General features: G+C 42.7%; 2 protein-coding genes across 2 annotated transcripts; one reads left to right on the forward strand and one right to left on the reverse strand.

Moving 5' to 3' along the window:
- Nucleotides 1–481: 481 nt before the first annotated feature.
- mfn1b (mitofusin 1b) lies at nucleotides 482–9867 on the reverse strand. The gene is made up of 18 exons (XM_076153312.1): nucleotides 9713–9867; nucleotides 9075–9233; nucleotides 8847–8982; nucleotides 8328–8490; nucleotides 7591–7715; nucleotides 6921–7029; nucleotides 6102–6209; nucleotides 5806–5959; nucleotides 5530–5597; nucleotides 3973–4094; nucleotides 3603–3729; nucleotides 3321–3425; nucleotides 3021–3123; nucleotides 2652–2878; nucleotides 2315–2494; nucleotides 1987–2183; nucleotides 1688–1822; nucleotides 482–1432 (listed from the first exon to the last, which is right to left on the reverse strand). Exons 2-18 carry the CDS (start codon nucleotides 9220–9222, stop codon nucleotides 1363–1365), a joined length of 2277 nt encoding a protein of 758 aa, XP_076009427.1. The 5' UTR covers nucleotides 9223–9233; nucleotides 9713–9867; the 3' UTR covers nucleotides 482–1362.
- Nucleotides 9868–10482: 615 nt separating this feature from the next.
- Nucleotides 10483–13976, forward strand: plaat1 (phospholipase A and acyltransferase 1). Its single transcript, XM_076153445.1, has 5 exons — nucleotides 10483–10795; nucleotides 11767–11816; nucleotides 12208–12346; nucleotides 12914–13182; nucleotides 13774–13976. Exons 2-5 carry the CDS (start codon nucleotides 11790–11792, stop codon nucleotides 13873–13875), a joined length of 537 nt encoding a protein of 178 aa, XP_076009560.1. The 5' UTR covers nucleotides 10483–10795; nucleotides 11767–11789; the 3' UTR covers nucleotides 13876–13976.
- The last annotated feature ends 4452 nt before the right edge of the window (nucleotides 13977–18428 follow it).

Below are 18428 nucleotides of genomic sequence, written 5' to 3' on the forward strand. Positions count from 1 at the left end.
TCACTTGTTATGGAATAATTTTTATAGTCTTTTTCACACCAGATTTTTTTTTTGTATTTGTACAGTGGCTTGGTGATACTGAAATGTTGCCATGAGTTGATATTGTAACCAATAAAAAAAGCTTTTAACCAAGAAAATACAACTTGGGCTGATTTCTTGCACTTTTACTTATTTACATGAGAAGGAATGTTCAATAAGCAGAGGTTTGTTTGGGTGGAATGCCACAAAATGATAGATTACTGCTTGAATTGGAACTTAAATACCATTAATAATGAATATCAGGTTGAATAATATACTTAAGTCTATTCATTCAAAGGCAATCTATTCTATTCTCTGACCAGTATGTGGAATATTATAAACTAAACTATTGTTGCTTCTCACAACCACAGCAACCAAGTTTTACCATCATGAAATCTTCTTTGTTCATGTGACTTTAACACACTCTGGGGAGGAAAAGCTTCAAATAAATGCATTAAAAAGGTTTGTTGTCGATCATAGCATATTTAATTCTGTCTAGAGGTATTTCAACTCAAATATAGGAAAAGAAAACATTTTTTACAAAGTGCAGATTGCTGGATCATGCTGGGTCGGGTCCACTGGGTAGAAATGTCAGTAAAAAAATGACATTTTCTTAAGATGTATCTACAGTTTGGACTGGTACAAAATGAAACATGAACCGAGAGAAATTAGCCAGATCAAATCATTTCTGAATCATTATTAAAATTAGATTTAAATTATTCCTCAACATAATCTGACAGACACACTAACTTCATTTGCTCCAAAGAAAGTTAGTTCAAAAGGCATATTCACAGTAAAGAAGCACGTTAGTGTCAGAATATAGCACCCCAACGGTCTCCAAGGATTGTGATGCCCCCTTGTGGAGTGACTCGGAACTTCACCAGTCTGTTCTTGTTTGTACTACAGGCAGTTGTGTTCTGTGGTCAGTTGGTTCCATGAACACAAAACGAGGAGGGAGGGGAGGTGTGACTCTGTTTCATCTTTTCTCTCCATCAGGGCAGAAAGGAATAAGTTAGTTTGTTGACCATGAATACCGAATATACAATGTAACATTAATAATACTAATTATATTGAAGAAAATGTTCAATTCACAACGTTGTGAACCTGAAAAGGAACAAATCTTCACATTTGAGAAGCAGATATTTGACTTTTTTACTTGATGAATGATCCAACAGTGAGGAGTTTCCATTTGATGGAAGCCTCCTCCGCTCTGTGGTCCACACTGAACAGGTGAGAGTGTGTGTGTTTGGGTGGGGAGGCCCAGCGAGGGGACGTCCTGCTGAGGGAGGCCGGAGGCTCGACGGGAGCCAGAGTGAACAGAGACACGCAGGCCGGTCCTGCAGGTCACTGATGACGCTGCAGGTACTCCTGTGTGAACGTCTCCAACTGTCGCTCCAGCTCTGTGGCTTTATGTCTGAGGAGGAAACACAGGAAGTTACCTTTAAAACTTGTTCATACAAAGCACATGACAGGAAACTATTGTTGTTATTATTATCTAAAACTTCATTCGAGGATCTTTGGCTAAACTTGGTCCTTAAAAGTCTGAAAAAACAACAAAACAATGTGAAGAAAGTTGATGATGGACACACATTGAACTCTCTGGTTATCACTCAGTGTGCCCAGAAAGGCACACCACAGTCTGAGCTCACTAACAGAGCACTGCACTGACCGTAGGCTCTTGGAGCGGCCCTGGACAGTCTCCAGCTGATCTGTCTTGGAGGTCAGTTGGCAGATCTCTGCTTCTAAGTCTTTCTGCGTCTGGTCCACCTGCTGACAGAGTCGAGCAAAGGTCGTCGTCATCTCCCTGGAAACACAAAGGGCACAGTGCCGCATGGCTTACTTATTCAGCCCAGCTGCACAGGGGTGGATGACTGTGGTGTGTGTGTGTGTGTGTGTGTGTGTGTGTGTGTGTGTGTGTGTGTGTGTGTGTGTGTCAGTATAAGGAAGGTTGGAGGCATCAGGACTTACTGTTGGACCTGGTGGCTGCAGTTTGCGCTGGTGAAGCTGACGATGAGCTGCAGTTTCTCGGTGGCGTAGTCCACAAACTGCCGCTTCAGAGTGCGCTCCTTAGCCTTGGTGGTCCAGGTGAGTCTCTCATACAGGTACAGCAGCCCGTAGAGCGAGGCCGACAGGGCGATCACACGCCAGCCAATTGTTCGCCACACCTTGAAAAATAAATACATGAATCATGCCCAGTATGTTCAAGAGGCAATAAATAGGAGATTATTTTTCCTTTCAAAATAAAACTCTGAACTGAAACACAGAACACAAGTCATGATGTGTTTTGGCCACGTACCACTCCAGCTACGATGACCACGCTCATGGAGGTGCGAGAAGTGAGTGAAGCCACGTTGTTCACCATGGTCAACATCAGTTCCTCCTGGGTCATGACGGCTTTCTCCTGGTTGGGAGGAGCGACCAGGGAGGGCGGTCCCGATAGCGGCGTGACAACCAGCGGCAATGCTGGCTGAGAAGACTAAAGATGGCAGCAGAAGCACAAGAAGAGTCCTTTACAGATTCTTTGACACTTGCTAAACCCATCTAACAAGACCAAATCAAAGGTGAAAATAATTCTGGACATAATGAAACTCTGTCTGTCTGTCTGTCTCTTTGTCTGTCTGTCCATCCTGTACCTGGAAGTTCTTGTCCATCAGACTGAGGGCTCTCTGTGCGTTAGCTGAGCCCAGGAAGCGGTGGACTAATGCGGTCCAGCCAAAAGAAAACTGGAACTCAATGTTTTCCTGGAAGTCACTGCATATTGTGGCACAGTTGAGGTCATAACTCAGGTCAAACTTCCTGCAGGGCACCAGCATGTTGATTTGAGTCTGAACAGAGGAGGGCAGCAGAGGGACCATGCTCTCTGCACAATGAGACACAACAACAACCAAAGGGAGAATTCAGTTACAACACAGAAACAAGTATTCTATTTAGGCATCGCTTTCTTAACTCTCCAGCATTCCCTTAGTGGGCTTTTGTCCACTCTGTGTCTGCAGTTTGATTACCTATCATGTATTTTTGAGAGGACTGGACTGAGGCATTGATGGCGTCAGAGCATCGGTAGGCCAGATTCTTGCCCATTCCCTCCTCCACGTGGGCCAGCAGCTCCTAACAACACCAAGAGGGTCAGAGGTCAGGTGAAGAGCAGTCAATAGAGAGGCGGAATACAGAGCAAGTCCCACTGTGAGAAGATGGCACAGTGGATGATATCCAGCAGGGTGCAGCTGCTGTGTGTGGCATTCTTGGTGTGTGTGACTATTTTGCTTGAACAAGAACAGAGTTTTTGAGGTGGTGCCTCTACTCACAGACTTGTAGATCTTGAGGACATGAGGTGAAGGATGGAAGTCCGTGTGGAACTCCTCAATGATTACATTGAGACGGCAGATCTCCTCCCCCATGGCGCTGGACACCTGAAGGAAACACAACAGGCTATCGGTCAGCAACAGTACAGCATGCAGGCTTCAGTGCCTTGCACAAGGACCTTCAGCAGGGTATGAGAAATCTTTGTGTTTCTTTTCCAGTAACAGTTCCACACATTTGCAGAGGTTGACATATTAAAGTTCTTAGTTTATTGCCGTCTGCTTTACCTTTGCTTCCACATCTTCACTGATGGCTTTGATCTTCTTCTTGATGTCATCGATCAGTAAACTAAGCTGATTCCTGACAAAGTCCAGCCGGTCCATCTGATACTCCCTGTCCTCCAGAGCAGCCACTCTGAACCCCCCCAGAGGAAATGTTGTCACAAACACAAAAGGAGCAGCTAAACCATCTTCACAGTCAATTATGTTAGAATATGTGAAGTGCAAGATAACTTCATCTCTGTGATCAAGTCTAACTTTAAGATGTTTGTGAAGTCACACAAGAACAGTGGGAGTAATATGCGATGTCCAGAAAAGGTCAAAGGTCAACCCTACCAAGCCACTCAGGAGCAGGAGAGAGAAACGTACGGACACCCACCTCTTCTCTGCCGCCTCGATGTTGATGGTGTCCATGATGCCCTGGACTTTTTCTGTGATCTGCTTGGCCCTGATTGTGTGCTGCTCAAACTTTGTTTTCACTGCTGACTGCGAGATACACTCCTGCGAGGCCATAACACACAAGTTACTGTGAGGATTCTAGGGGCTGCTGCCGCGAGGGGGCACGACCCCAGCGGGGACGTACAGTAAACAAGATAGACACCTGCTGCTGAAACTCAGGAGAGGAAACGGAAAACAGAACAAATGTGAAAAAGGCAGCAGCAGAGTGTTTACCTTGAGTCCCACAGCCCACTTTAGTAATGTCACAGTAATGTGTTGGGAGGGTTTAGCAAAATGATACAAACACATAAAGAGAAGACACTCAAACATGCAAATGAAACTAGAGACATTTCCTAATAAGATATAAGGAATATTGGGTGGAGGGATAAATAACATTGTTGTTCTTTTAACAGTGGCTGTAAAGAATTAAGTAATAAGAACATGCACAGCCTTCTTTACACTTTTACATGACAATTCAGTCTCTCTATTGTCTTGAGCACTCTTCAACCACAGTCATAATTCACAAGTAAGTGCACTTCAGATAAGGCTGTGCTGCATTTACTTCTTTAGCTGAGGACAGAAAAGAGATCTCACTCTAGTTCCCTCCCTGTATGGACCCATTTAAATTCCCACAACTCATTAACAAAACTCAACATAATGCAGCAAAGAACACAGGCAAAGAAATCCACCAATCACAACAAAGACGGGACAAAATGAAAGTGGAACACAAAGATACGGATGTCCTCGCCTTAGTGAATCTAGACTTCAGCAATGAAGACGCAAGTTGATGGAAAAGGCACAGTGATCGGTCTAGAGGCCATCAGGCTGGAAGAAAGTGCTTTATAGAGAAATATAAACTGAAGAACCCAAGTCCAGCCAAAGCACCCGGGACCTCAACTGTGTCTCACTGATACGGCTTCTTTAGACAAACAGTATGATAAGAATACTACAGGTTCTCTCACACACACTCTCTCACACTCACACTCACACACACACACACACACACACACACACACACACACACACACACACACACACACACACACACACACACACACACACACACACACACACACACACACACACACACACACACACACACACACACACACTTTGGCTCGTAGCTTGACAGGAAGCCGTTGCGTGGTTGTCCTTCTGTGGGAGAGGCATCAGACACAGACTGACAAATGATTTGCTTAGGTCTTTGTGATAAACCCGGCTCAGAGTTTATCAGCTGCAGCTTCACATGTAAATAGTCAGCTGTGATTGAGTGCACGTGATTCAACACCTACTACAGACGTACACCAGGACATGAGTCTCCATTACGTTCCCTGTAGGTGGCGAGTGTATTAGAGGGTATTTAATGTTGTGCCACAGATGTTACTTTCTCTTCAGACCGGAAAGAGATTAACTTTGGGAGGTTTATGAATACATTTAAGAGGAAGACGAGGAGAGGATACTGAAACAAACAAACACACACGCAGCCACACACACACACCTCAAATGTCCTTTCAAAGCTCTGGAACTCTTTTAGTCTCTCCTGGAAGCCTTCAGCAAGGGCACCACCTGTTGGTTAAAAAAACAAAAAGTTAAATACAGCACCATTATCATTACACAAATATTAAAATCAATCACATCGATTAATGTTTACATACAAACGTGGCCGTTTCAATAAATTAAAAAACATCTGAGAAGCGGAGCAGTTTGCCTCACAATGGTGCTACAAAATAGGGTCCCAATAATTGTTTCCAAGCTGTGTAACATGAAGGCTCACCAGATTCAGGCATGCCCTGTGCTCGCTGCATGCGGGAGTTCAGCACCTCTTTGGCTGAGACAAAGAAAATGTGGTTGGGCGCCAGCTCACGGTCCACCACCTTCAGCTCCTCAACCAGGAAGTTGATGCAGCGGTCCGTGTGCTGCTTCCTCACCTGGAGGAGGAGGAGTCACATTATGCCACAGCAACATCAGGAATGTTTCAGCAATAATTGAAAGCGAGACAACGAACTGCATGTTGACAGAATTGAAATCCTACACATTAATATGATTTAAAAGAAGAGGACACAGACTCACATCCTCCATGTATTCTGGCTCATTTGCTGAGGCGTCCCAGCGGTTGTTGAGAATGAAGATGTTTGGCTGTGACAGACGTTCATTGACTTTGTGGAAAAAGTGTTTTTCCTACACGACCGAAAGGTGAAGGGAGAATAAATGAGTTGTTTGTCAAATTAATGAACAAAACATTATTTAATGCCATTATCTATACCCCCTGAAATCCCCTTTACCCTCTGCACTGTCCAGGAAAATGAACCCAAACCTCTGTATGTTTATATCCGTTTCATTTAGACAGAGTAAAAGGTTGGGGTTTGAAACACAGCTGGGATTCTAGCCCTCACTGACACATGAACACTTTCTTTCAGTGCTTTATTATCTGTATCTTTCAGTAACCTACATGGAAATAAATAATGTGAGACCCCGGGGTTCATTTCCATGGAAATGCACTGTGGGGAATGTGTTTGTGCGTTCCCTTTTAGAGCTGTAGAGCGGAGGAGCGCTGTGGCTGCGTGCCCTCTCTCACATAGCATGAATACCTGAGCGACACAAATGCCAGCAGGCCGGTGTGCGCTGGTCGCAATATACAGTAAACAGCACAGGAAACAGCTACTGGGGCCTCTTTGGTTTACTAACTGAACCAAACAGGTTTAGACTGAAGAGACAGCTAAAACATAAAAGTATACAATGTTAAGATACTAATGTTTAGTTGGCTAAAATAATAGTGATAAATATATATTATGACTCAAACATTTTCCCATTACATGACATTATATTCAACTTAAAGCCTGATGGGGCTGAGCTGCTGGTGCCAGAGTGGATTTGGAGTGGAGAGATTACCGTGTTCATGAGTGTGGATTCAGAGTTGGCCACCAGCACAAACACATCGGCATCCAGGCAAAACTTGTCAATCCAGCTGTCCAGTTGTGTTGTGACGTCTGTCCCAGGGCTAGCGAGGGCAACGGGAGGTCAAGAGGTCAAACAACAACACTCAACGCTCAATGTTACAACAATTACACACAGCTGGACTGAGCAGAGAATCTTCAAGAAGGGAAAGTTCATTCATATTCCAAAGCAGGACGCGGTGAAAGCCGGGAACTGTTTGTAGTCAACAGAACAGAGTGGGGGGCGCTGGTTAAAACTGACCCAGTTTCACATTTCTTCAACCAAAACAAAACGTTAGGCGTGTTTGCCGTACAATAGTATCCTAAGAGGGTTCAGCTGTGTAGTGGGCCTGAAGATAAGCCCCTGATAAACCACTTAACACCGGAGATTAACCTGGTTTAGGAAGTGTGCCCACATATTTTATCAACGTATTTCACCTTTCACACCTCAGATTCACACTTCCAGCAGGAGCAGTAGATCTCCTTTGTAAACATTCTCAGTAACGTCACATGGCTCTGTCTTCTTCTTCTGATGCTGTGAACCTTAGAGCCTAATAATGTTGTTGTCCTAACCTCCCTTCTGTGTTAAGGGTCTGGTGTGGGGATCTGCTCAGACGTCCTCTCACCTGTCTACGAGCACCAGGTCGTCTCGAAGCAGGGCACACTTGGTCTTTGGCCAGAAGACACGGACGAGACATCCTGCGTCCAAGCTCTCGTCCATGTGCAGAGCGTGAGCCAGCTGGTTCACCGTCTACACCAAGAGCAGATTAACACTGATGTTATGGCATGATTACGTAATAAACTCTGACATTAAAACAACCTACCACATCCAGTGTTACAATAACAATGCATAGAGGGAGAATCCGATACCTTCATATGTGTTGGGTTTGAAAATGTCAAATATATAGAATAAGAGATATAAGCTTGGTTGTCAGGCTGAGGAGCAGGGAATTCAACTTATCAACTAATATCCCTGCTCCTGTGACCCATTTGTGTGCAATAACACTTCCACAACCACTAATAAGTCCCAGCCTGCTAAGTGTGCTACTGCCCTTTGGAGTCAATAATAGGACCAAGTTAAAGATTAACATGTTCACTATGTGCTACGACCACTCCATCAACAGAGAAACGTGAGGAAGAGCAAGATCATCATGTTAGTGTTCTGTTGCTCAATGGCAACAGATGGTCCAAGTGTATGTTTGCTTAAAATAATGTCCTCAATCAGTCTAGAAGAGGAGCTGAGTTCAGACGCGTCAACAGCCGGTTTCCACCGGAGCTCTTCAAGTATCACTTTGTGTAACTATGGGAACTGGAAGCACTTGGTTGCTTTAAAAAGTTCAAAATGATAATTAAAAGTACAAACCTTGATGCTCTTCTCTTCCTCAGATCCTTCAGTCTTGAGGAAGGCCTTGTCTTCATCGGTGCCCTCCACACTCAAGAAACAGTTGGTGGTGTGTCCAATGCCGCTGGGTAACACACGGTCCCTCAGCATGGCATTGATCACTGTGCTTTTACCATTACTGGTCCTAGGAACAAACAGAACAGAGTCACTGATTATGAACAAAGCCAAATTATTAACTCACAAATCTTCACATAAGAAGGTTCAAGAAATACAGATTGTACAACAAATTACAGGGAATCTCTTTATTTTCTATTGCCTTTCTACCTTAAACTGGATTAACATGATTCCTTTAACATGAGAGTATCATAGTACATACATGTCTTAAGAGAAGAGAAACCAAAAGCACATTTTTCTTAGGGTGTGCCAGTGAAGTCATTTGATTGTTAGCTGTACGTGTATGTGAATGTGTATTAGTCCAATCATAACAACTGTGTTCATTGGTATCATAACATTAATAATTCTGGCTTTGGATGAATTTACCTGCCAAAAAAGGCCACCTTCATGTGTCTGCGTGCAAGCACCTCCTTAATAATGACCAGTTTGTCAGCATACGCCTGAATCTCCAACTTCTGATCTTGGCTTGAAATGTTCTTCAAAGCTTTATTCTCACAGGTGTCTGTCCGGCACACACAGAGGAGGTAAACACACACAACCTTTAACCAAAGCTGAGAAACAAATGACAGACAAATGATGAGGGAGGCTCCTCACCTTCAACAAACTCGGAGGTTTCCTTCACATAGTCCAGGAGCTTCTCAAACACTTCGACGATCTTCTTCTTGGCCACCACAAAATGCTTGAGAGGAGAAAACTCCCCTCTCTCCGAGTCTGTGCGCCTGAGTGGAGGGGCTGCAGCCATAGTTTACCAATCTACACACACACACACACACACACAAACACACAGTGAGAGACACAGCAAAGGTCAAGCCTGACACACGCTTAAATCACACTCACTGTTTGGGAACTTCGATGCACAATGCCAAATAGCTCAAACAGCTTGTGCTTCCAGTTTGAAGTTAGCTTTCATTTAGAGATGTTTGTGTAACGCTAAAGGGTGATTGGCGAGTTATTGAGGTTATCTAACCAAAAGTTAGGTGCTGGGCAAGTTAGCGTGAGTGACAGCGTGTTAACTATCTTACACGTGAAATCGCCCGCCTGCCTTAGCTGTGGCGTGTAAACTCTTTATAGACCCGTTTATGCAACAGTTCTTCAATGTATCTCTCGAATTTCATCGGGGACATTTTGATGTGGACACCGCTGAGTTCTGAAGCTCGCGCGCAGCTATGCTAACGTGACATGCACCGCGCAGCTAGGCTAGCGTTAGCACCGCGAACAGGTTATTTCCTCACCACAGTCTTGCGACGGTCCGTGTCTTCTTTTCATTACACAAAATAAACCCGCAGCAGGGTGAACAAAACAAGGTGGCCCAGTCAATACTGTGTGTAGCGCTGTCAGGCTGGCTGTTATCCTCTGTATGTAACCAGATAGCCACAACATGCGACACTTCCGGGGGCAACTTTCAAAATAAAAGCACGGCACACATGTATTGGACCATGTGGCTCCAGTTTCAGATCTAGAGGATGGGAGATGAGAACTATAAATCAGCCTACATACTTGATGTGGGACTGCATCTCAATTTACTCCTCAAATTCTGTTTCTTGATTAGGAGGAGCACTACAAACACAAACACCTGTATAAAGGCCCTTTGTGGCTGTGGTGGGATATATGCATAGTCAGGGAAACAAACACTCCTGACCTCACAAGTTAGTTTGTGTAAGAACTAAAGTGCAGCTAAAGCCCTGGAGCAAATTTCCCTGACAGTGTTTGTATTCTGTGCTTTCACAAAAGCCTTTGCACATATGTCTTACACTGCTTAATAGTACTCCTATCACCAATAAACTGAATCTGTTTATGTGTAAGATTGGTTTCAAGGTCTAAATCTGCAGTTGTGGCAGTTTTGTAGAACATATTTCTACAAGAGATTATTAATTTACAGGTGTTTTTGTGAAAACCTAGGACTGAAAGGTTGCTATGTTATATTTTGTGTCAGTGGTCTGAAGTGGAAACCCATGATAGTGCTCATTCAAAAGAGCTGTGGCTGCTGTGTGTATGTGGGAGAGAGAGAGAGAGAAAGAGAGAGAGAGAGAGAGAGAGAGAGAGAGAGAGAGAGAGAGAGAGAGAGCGAGAGAGCGAGCTCTGTGGTTGTGGCCCCAGGCAGACTCCCACCAGTCAGAATACTGTGGACAGTGAACGACCCTGCAGCAGAACACTCGGCCTCCTCTGCTTTGGCTTTGGGATATTTGCGAACTACTAATCACCTCGGGAATTTTGGATCAACCTCTTTGTTTTTTTCCTCCTGGCTTTTTAAAATTATGTGTGGATTTATGATGGAGAACTAAAATGGTGAGGAAGAAAAAGCTACTGGTGTTTGAGTAAGTATTCCTCCTGTGTATGTGCTGCTTTGTATTGGCTGTTTGAAGCTCTGACATGAATTAATGTAATCATTCACACATTCACCCTCGATGAAATCACTATAGTGATCCTATAATATAACTATATGGACTTTGAGAGTGACTCCGATACATTATTTCTATATTTTCTATATTGTCCGCAGTTTTCCTACAGTAATGAAATACAACTTTCATTACTGTCAAATGTATAATGGTTGTATTACACACAGTATTTTCCATAAGGCTGAAGAAACCATATTGTGTTTGGCAGACCGTAGCATACCTACAATGTTAATGAAGTTTATTGTTCAGTCAAATAATATGCGGCCTTCTTTTTCAGCAGGACTACAGCATCATACATTAATGATGAGATAGATATACTAATTGCTCTCCTGGGCGGATATAGATTTCATTCCATCCAGGTGTCATTTAGATCCAGCCGGTGCTGTGGTTGCCGTGAGACAGAAATTACATTTTAATAATCATCATTATTGATTTGTCAGAAGTCGTTGTATTGGATAGTATCTGTATTTATGAATCAAAGCGGTTTCAGTGTATAAATTTATGAGACAAATGACCTCTTAACGGTTTTTTAATGTCAAGCTCAAACTATTTTTCTGTCAGCTTCCCCATTATGTTGTCGCTATTGTGGCAACATATGTGACACAAGAGCTTATATGTGTATTGTCTTTGTGTATTGTCTGTCTGTGTGTGACCTGGTGTGTATTGTCTGTCAGTGTATGTGTGTCCTTTACATTCTACCATTCTATCCAGCATTCTCTCTCTGGGAATTTACTATTTCTACACCATGTCATCCCAAGCTGAAGATAAAGGACATTATAAACGTTTCTCACTTCTCACATTCTCATTTGCTGATCTTTCAGTGGGTTCCATTTTATTTATTTGTTGCGGTGGTTAACAAGCCTTCATCTGTGTTTTCCCTTCTTTTGTAGAATGTGTGGAAGCATGATGTGGGATGGATAAACAACAACAAAACTCTACTGTAAGTCACTTGGAATGCTGTTTGTTTCAAAGTTAAGTTTGTGGATATTAAGGTGAGTGGGTAAGAGGGTATGATGAGTGTGACCCCTTTGATCTTCAAATGGGAAAGATTGTTATGTGTGAGTGAATTATTCAGTGTTCCTTGTTCCCTGTTTTCGCAACTTTGTCAACAGCTATTAGTTTTCCTAAACTGTAACACTAACAAATATTTAAGTTGTAATATCTGTAATGTTTACAAAGGTTGATCTGGATCTTTACAATGTATTGGAAGTAATCTAATCTAATGTAATTGTTTAACTGTAATGAATCCCAGTTATTTCATTTAAAATGTTTGATATTTATGATTAAAAACATAATTTTATAAATTCCTCTTCCTCTGTTTCTCTATGTAGATGGCCTCAAATGACCCTGACCGTCTTGATCCCTCTGGTGACCCCCAGCCTGGTGACCTCATTGAGATCTTCAGACCAGCCTATCAGCACTGGGCTCTCTACCTGGGAGATGGTTACATCATCAATTTAACCCCTGTTGGTCAGTGACAGCCTCCTAAACTGTAGTTTACCCAGGCTTAACTCAATTAAAGAAAGCAGCTCCCACTGACCTGGAATCAGCTAATTATCATATTTCAAACCATGTGATGAGATGGATGATAATCTTAAGTGATCATGTCTATGTTATTACAGTGATTGGACTGATGGGGGCACTATAGTTAAACATGACAACATAAACTCTTGAAGCACTTGATGTATTTATCCATCTGTTGATAATCAAGTTCAGTAAGGAAACTAAGCCAAAGGTTTCTTTATCCAGCTATTAATGTTATTGTGTGTAAATTTAATCTCATCATTTATGAAATTTATGTTTGTGAGTCCCAACCTCGCAGGTTCTCCAAATTGTACTAGTAACCACCTGCCTCTCTTTGCATCATTCATGGGGAATAATATTTGCACTCTTTCCACCTCTCTGATGATATCTAAATGCAGAAACAGCCAGGCCCAGTGCAGATCTGTGATTGGAAAGCTTAAGATGATAAGTAGCTCATTGTTTTCTGTCAGTGCTTTTCACCTGTATCCTGTGGCCTTTCCTTTTCCTCCCCAGATGAGAGCCAGGCAGCAGCCATGTCCAGTGTGAAGTCAGTTTTCAGCAGGAAGGCAGTGGTCCGCATGCAGCTGCTGAAGGAGGTTGTGGGAAGTGACTCATACCGTGTCAACAATAAATACGACCATAACCACACACCCCTGCCCGTCTGCGAAATCATCCAGCGAGCACAAGTCCTGATTGGCCAGGAGGTGTCCTACGACCTGCTGGGGAGTAACTGCGAGCACTTTGTTACCCTTCTGCGCTACGGGGAGGGGGTGTCTGAGCAGGTCTGTTTTCTCTGTTTTATTTGTCTCATCAGGCTGTGATACTAACCTGTCTGTCCAAAAACACACTCTAAACTTTATCAAACAATCCCTGCTTGTCAAAAAACTTTTTTGAATAGGACAAGACCTAAACTGGATTTCATTTACTAAATTTGCTGATGGGAAATTGACTGTAGACTAGAAAATAAAACATCTCATTATGTCTCTCAGTGTCTCTGTAACAGATGAAATTATGCCTTTAGGTGTGATTTCTCCTCTGGCCAATTGTAGAGCGAGATTTGACTTGTTATCTGTTTGGTCTGAGATGAGGGAGAGGTTTGACAGGATTGAAACACTTTACAGAACCTGACAGAGTTTGGGCACAGCTGTAACACACAGCAGAAATAAATCAAGTATAGAAATTGTCTACATCTTACACACATACTGTTCTGAGGGGCATATCTGACATTTGCAGCTGTTTACACTGTGAAAACGTGAAACATAACATGATGAATACTTTTACTACTTGGTCTAGAAATGTCAAAGACGTGTGGCTTCTTTGTATTGTTTTGAATGCATCAGTAAACCTCCTCTGCCCCTGCATTGTGTTCACAGGCTACTCGGGCCATAGGGGCCATCAGTTTGGTGACGGCGGCAGCCAGTGCCTTCTCCGTCCTGGGACTGATCAACACACGATCCAGGAACAGGCCGTTCTGAAAGCTGACATCTTCACTGCAGGATAACATCTCTCAGCATTCATATGGCTATCACCCAAAAATGTCAAGCTATTAACAGCTGCAAGACGTATTGTATCACATCAAGGCTGAAAAGGATCATGAATAAAAGTCACGTATCAAATTATCTGCTTGGTTGTTAAATATCATTACTGCCACTGTGGTGTCGGCTCACACAGTGAGAGGCACAAATGAAGGCCCAGTTTTACACTTAGGTGCTGATTGTTACGGTACAGTTTATATATAATTGCTAATATTGTGCAGCTTCTACTGCTGCAGTCTGAGGAGGATGAACTGTAATTGCTGCCATAGTATAATAATAAAAATGATGCTTTCCCCTACTTTCCCCTCCATTCACCCCAGCACTACCCATGATCTCAAACCCTAGCCTCCCCTGCCCCACCTTCCTCCCTGCTTACCTTCTTCACCTTCAATAACAACTTTTCCTTGCTGACCCACCTGTAACATCTCATCACCTTCAACTTTCATGCTGCTTTCCCCTGGAGAACAAGAGCTGGCCTGAGCGAACACAGGCTGAAGAACATAGGTGCCAACTCACTCATTCTGTTGACCCTGACCTTTATTCACGCTTACTGCTAAGCCAGCCTGACAGAGAACTCATGGTTATTATGTCATAAACAACTGTGACATCATGCATGACGATGTCTTTCATTGTTGTCCCCCATTTCCCACTACTATGATTTGCATAATTTGTTTCTTGCAAATAAAACAGGTGGACCAACAAGCACTCCACACCAAGTTACTCTACATTCACTACTGATATGGGAAAATGTGGTAGCAAATAATCAAAAAGTATATTACTATTTCCGGATTCATCTCCCTGCAGTGATGTTGGACTTTGTCAGCTTTGACAGCTTTTGACAGCTGTGTCTATTGCCTGAAAGAACCAACAAATGGCCCAGGCTGCTCACTCTGCCCTCTTCACCTCTCAGTCCAAAGCAGGTGGCTTTGCTGCAGACAGACACCCGCCGCGTCAGCTCAGCCATTAATACTGCACATGAGGTCAAACTCAGGTGAGAAGAAACAGGAAGTCAAAGCAGACTGACGGTAGAAATGGCAAAACAAAGCTGTCCGAAGCATTTTCAGGTTTCCATCACACTGTGTTGTTTCATTACTTGAAGCTTCATATGAAACAGTGCACACTGCCCTCTCCTGGTAAAATATGTCCTGCAAATAAAATGACACTTTTGTTGTCTACTTATCATCCAAAGAGCTTCATCTTATTTATTAAGACAGCACAGACGTTACACTTACCTTAAATACCAGAAGATTACAGATTTGATTGTACTAATGTGACTTTAATGACTGACGCTCCCTGCTGTTTTCTTTTATATATGAGGTTAGTGTGATATATTATTTATATTGAAATGCTGAACAAAGTGTGTTTGTGACACTTGGAGGGACTCTTCCTTGATGGCTCCACGGGTTAGATGTCATAAGCTAATTAACACATAATAGCAATAACAGTTATCCCCAATTGATCAATAACTAAAGCTACATGGCCTGAAAGAATAAAATATCAGTGAGTTTTGTTACCGCCCTCAAATACAACCGGTTGGATGACCTCTACCTGAATGCAGGCCTCATGCCAAACCCTGAGTTGGATGTGAAAGGCTTTTTCAAAGGCTTGCTTCTCCTGGTAAATTGTTTAATGGTGATTATGGCTCAGTGTTCTCTATATCATCATGTATTGCCTCTTTGTTTTTGACTTGTTTTGAAAGACAGAAGTTGCCTCGCCTGACCTTTGCAAACAGGGTTTTTAGAGAGCCTGGGCTGGATTGGGAACTATTGATGTCTGTGTGTGTGTGTGTGTGTCTGTAAAGCCCAAGCTGACGGGACTATCTAACCATTTTAACCTTCATTATTTCTCTTTCATGTTCTCTTTATATTTCTGCAGACAGAGTTATTCTTGGCATCTGTTTCCCCTTGATGGAATAAATGTTCTGGATATTGGATCTGCCCGTCACTTAGCAACGATGCTCATTAAAAATTTACTCTGCGTACTGTCCTAGTCTTAAGGTCAGTGTAGATAATATTCTGCTGACTTCTGATGTTTACAGATGAATACTGCATATCATGACTTGTATTAAGGTTAATAGTCAATTAATTTAAGGTTCATGTTTTAGTACATTATTAAGTCACTGATTAGTTCTTTTTTGTAGACTTTCAAAGGCAAATATACTCATTACATCTATCTCATGGCTGTAATTACTTTGATTTTCAATGGATAAAAATCTTATTTCAGGAATTATGATAACAGTTTTAGCCTAATGATGAAATGCCTTTTATGTGTAATATAAAGGGAGATTAGATTTGACGTTTGGAGGGATTCAGCTTTGAATAAGAAAGAAATTAGATCTAAGGACAATAACATGCCATTGTTACCTTCAATGCAAGGGTATAACACCCTAAAAAGAAATATACTCAAATGTCTCATTATTTCTGTAAATCTACTTATTGAACAAGTATTAAAATCAATATTCTTCATAGGGAAATGTCTTCATTTTACTGACGTCAATAAACATCAGTGTGGCCGGTCAGGGAGCTGGAGCTGCTTCTGTGCTGCATGGACCGACCTCCCAGGTGCTTTGGACCTCCTTCAGCGACCCTCACCGGCCAGCTTCTACCTTAAACACATGCAGCACCGAAAAGGCACACAGCATTAAAGCTACCACAAATATACATCTGATCTGCTCCGTCTATCACTCAACACACATTTCTACAAACAGGTTCAACCCTGACACACCTCAACGCATAGGTCGACTTGTGTTTGACTCAACAAACACACACCTGTCTTATGAATATAGTTTTAACTCTTACCTGCTCAATGACTATGATCAGATGTTGTCTAAGCTTGGTACTCATTTTTACAGGTTGTGAGATGAATAACTTGACCTATGGTTTCCTGCCCTCATTCCCAGCATTCCTACTGTATATTCTATCGTAAAGGCCCGACTTTGTGAGCATACATTTCACATGTCTGGACAATTACTCAATACCTGTTGGGCCAGTTGGATTTGTTTGTTGCTGCAAAACCTGTATGCTACTGGTTTAACAAATAAATAACGTGACGCAATGTTTAGATTGTATCTACATGCATTTTTCACTGCTACTCAATACTTTCACTTTGATACATTGAAGAGCTGAAGCCCCGGTAGGTCAAACAAATCTCTCCACAGCACATTTTCTTTCACTGAACCACAGCAATCTGTTCATGAATGCTGTTTGTCCTTGAAGTTCTGCACTTCTGTACAAAAACCTGAATCACTGGACCCATAAGCCAAATATCACAGCTCAGCTCTGCAACAACCACACACAGCCACATAAGGTACCAACCAACGTGATATATCAAATCCTATCCTCTCTCTCTCTCTCTCTCTCTCTCTCTCTCTCTCTCTGGATATTCATTTGGATGCATCAGAGGTTTTATAAGAAATTACTGCAACTGAAGTTATGAATAAAATGGAGAAAAAAGAAAGAAGCATCCGGTCACAGTTGCCCTGCATGTTCTGGATCATCCCAATGCATACACACACCTAGGATTTTCAGTGTTTTATTCCTGATTGACAGGTCAGCTGGGTATGGGAAAGCCTGAAAACAGCATGAAAGAACACAATATCACGTGGTGTGATCAAATGTTGCAATGCCTCTATAAACTAATGATGTTTCCATCTGTACACTGAGTAAATCTGATCATAAATTAAGATTAGTTTTTTCCACCGTCACCCACATCCGTTTGTCATGAGCTATATTAGATGAAAGTATCCGTCTATGCTTCACTGTCTCTGGGTCAACATATGAAAGTCTTAACAGTCCGTTAAATATTTGCTCCGCTCTTGTTGGTTATTCCTTGATCCTCACGACAGTATCCAGTGCATTCTGACAGCAGACTGTCAGTATCCCAAAAGTTGATATAAGTGGTCTGGGTCAGCCACTCCGCGTTGTACTGCGGTGGCGGCAGATGCGCGCCTCCGGGGCACCTGCAGGCACCTTGCTCCGGAGGATTTGGGGCGCAAACCCAGCAATCGTCCCCGAATGCCAACGCGTCTGTCCCAGTCCCGCTCTCCTCCTCGGCACCGCTCAGTTTCGGGTTACAAAAAGCCCACACCATGCCGCAGAAATAGACGAAAAACGTGCCCATCACCATGACCATGAGCGCGTAAGACTCGATCATCGCTTTGGTGACTGGAGATGTCATCTTTGGAGCGTAGGGATTATATCCAGTCGATTTCCCAAAGTGCGTTCAGAGAGGATGCGCAATAATTGGCTCCATTCTGAGGTAGAGGACGAAGCGAGGCTGGGGTGGTCACGTCTCACTCTCCTCAGTAATGTGGGATGATGCGAGTCCTTTGTCAATGTAACAGAGGCGAAACCAGCGGCAACAACAACAACAGCAATAATAACATATTTTGCGTTGATGAAATAATATAGAGGTTATGGTATCATTATTTCAATATCATTTCAATATCATCAATAATTTCACAGATGATGTACAGTATATGTAAGATAGAGAGA

Source organism: Genypterus blacodes, unplaced genomic scaffold (assembly GCF_046128005.1).
Source record: "Genypterus blacodes isolate CSIRO-AG114 ecotype Tasmania unplaced genomic scaffold, CSIRO-AGI_Gbla_v1 ptg000058l_1, whole genome shotgun sequence".
Lineage (NCBI taxonomy): Eukaryota > Metazoa > Chordata > Actinopteri > Ophidiiformes > Ophidiidae > Genypterus > Genypterus blacodes.

Coding starts and splice junctions, on each gene's coding strand:
- mfn1b (XM_076153312.1), bottom strand. CDS start 9,222: ATGGCTGCAGCCCCTCCACTCAGGCGCACAGACTCGGAGAGAGGGGAG. Junction 7,030..7,590: donor GACCTGGTGCTCGTAGACAG/GTGAGAGGACGT, acceptor TGCCCTCGCTAG/CCCTGGGACAGACGTCACAA. Junction 2,879..3,020: donor CTCTCAAAAATACATGATAG/GTAATCAAACTG, acceptor CTCATTGTGCAG/AGAGCATGGTCCCTCTGCTG.
- plaat1 (XM_076153445.1), top strand. CDS start 11,790: ATGGATAAACAACAACAAAACTCTACT. Junction 11,817..12,207: donor AACAACAACAAAACTCTACT/GTAAGTCACTTG, acceptor TTCTCTATGTAG/ATGGCCTCAAATGACCCTGA. Junction 12,347..12,913: donor CATCAATTTAACCCCTGTTG/GTCAGTGACAGC, acceptor TTTCCTCCCCAG/ATGAGAGCCAGGCAGCAGCC.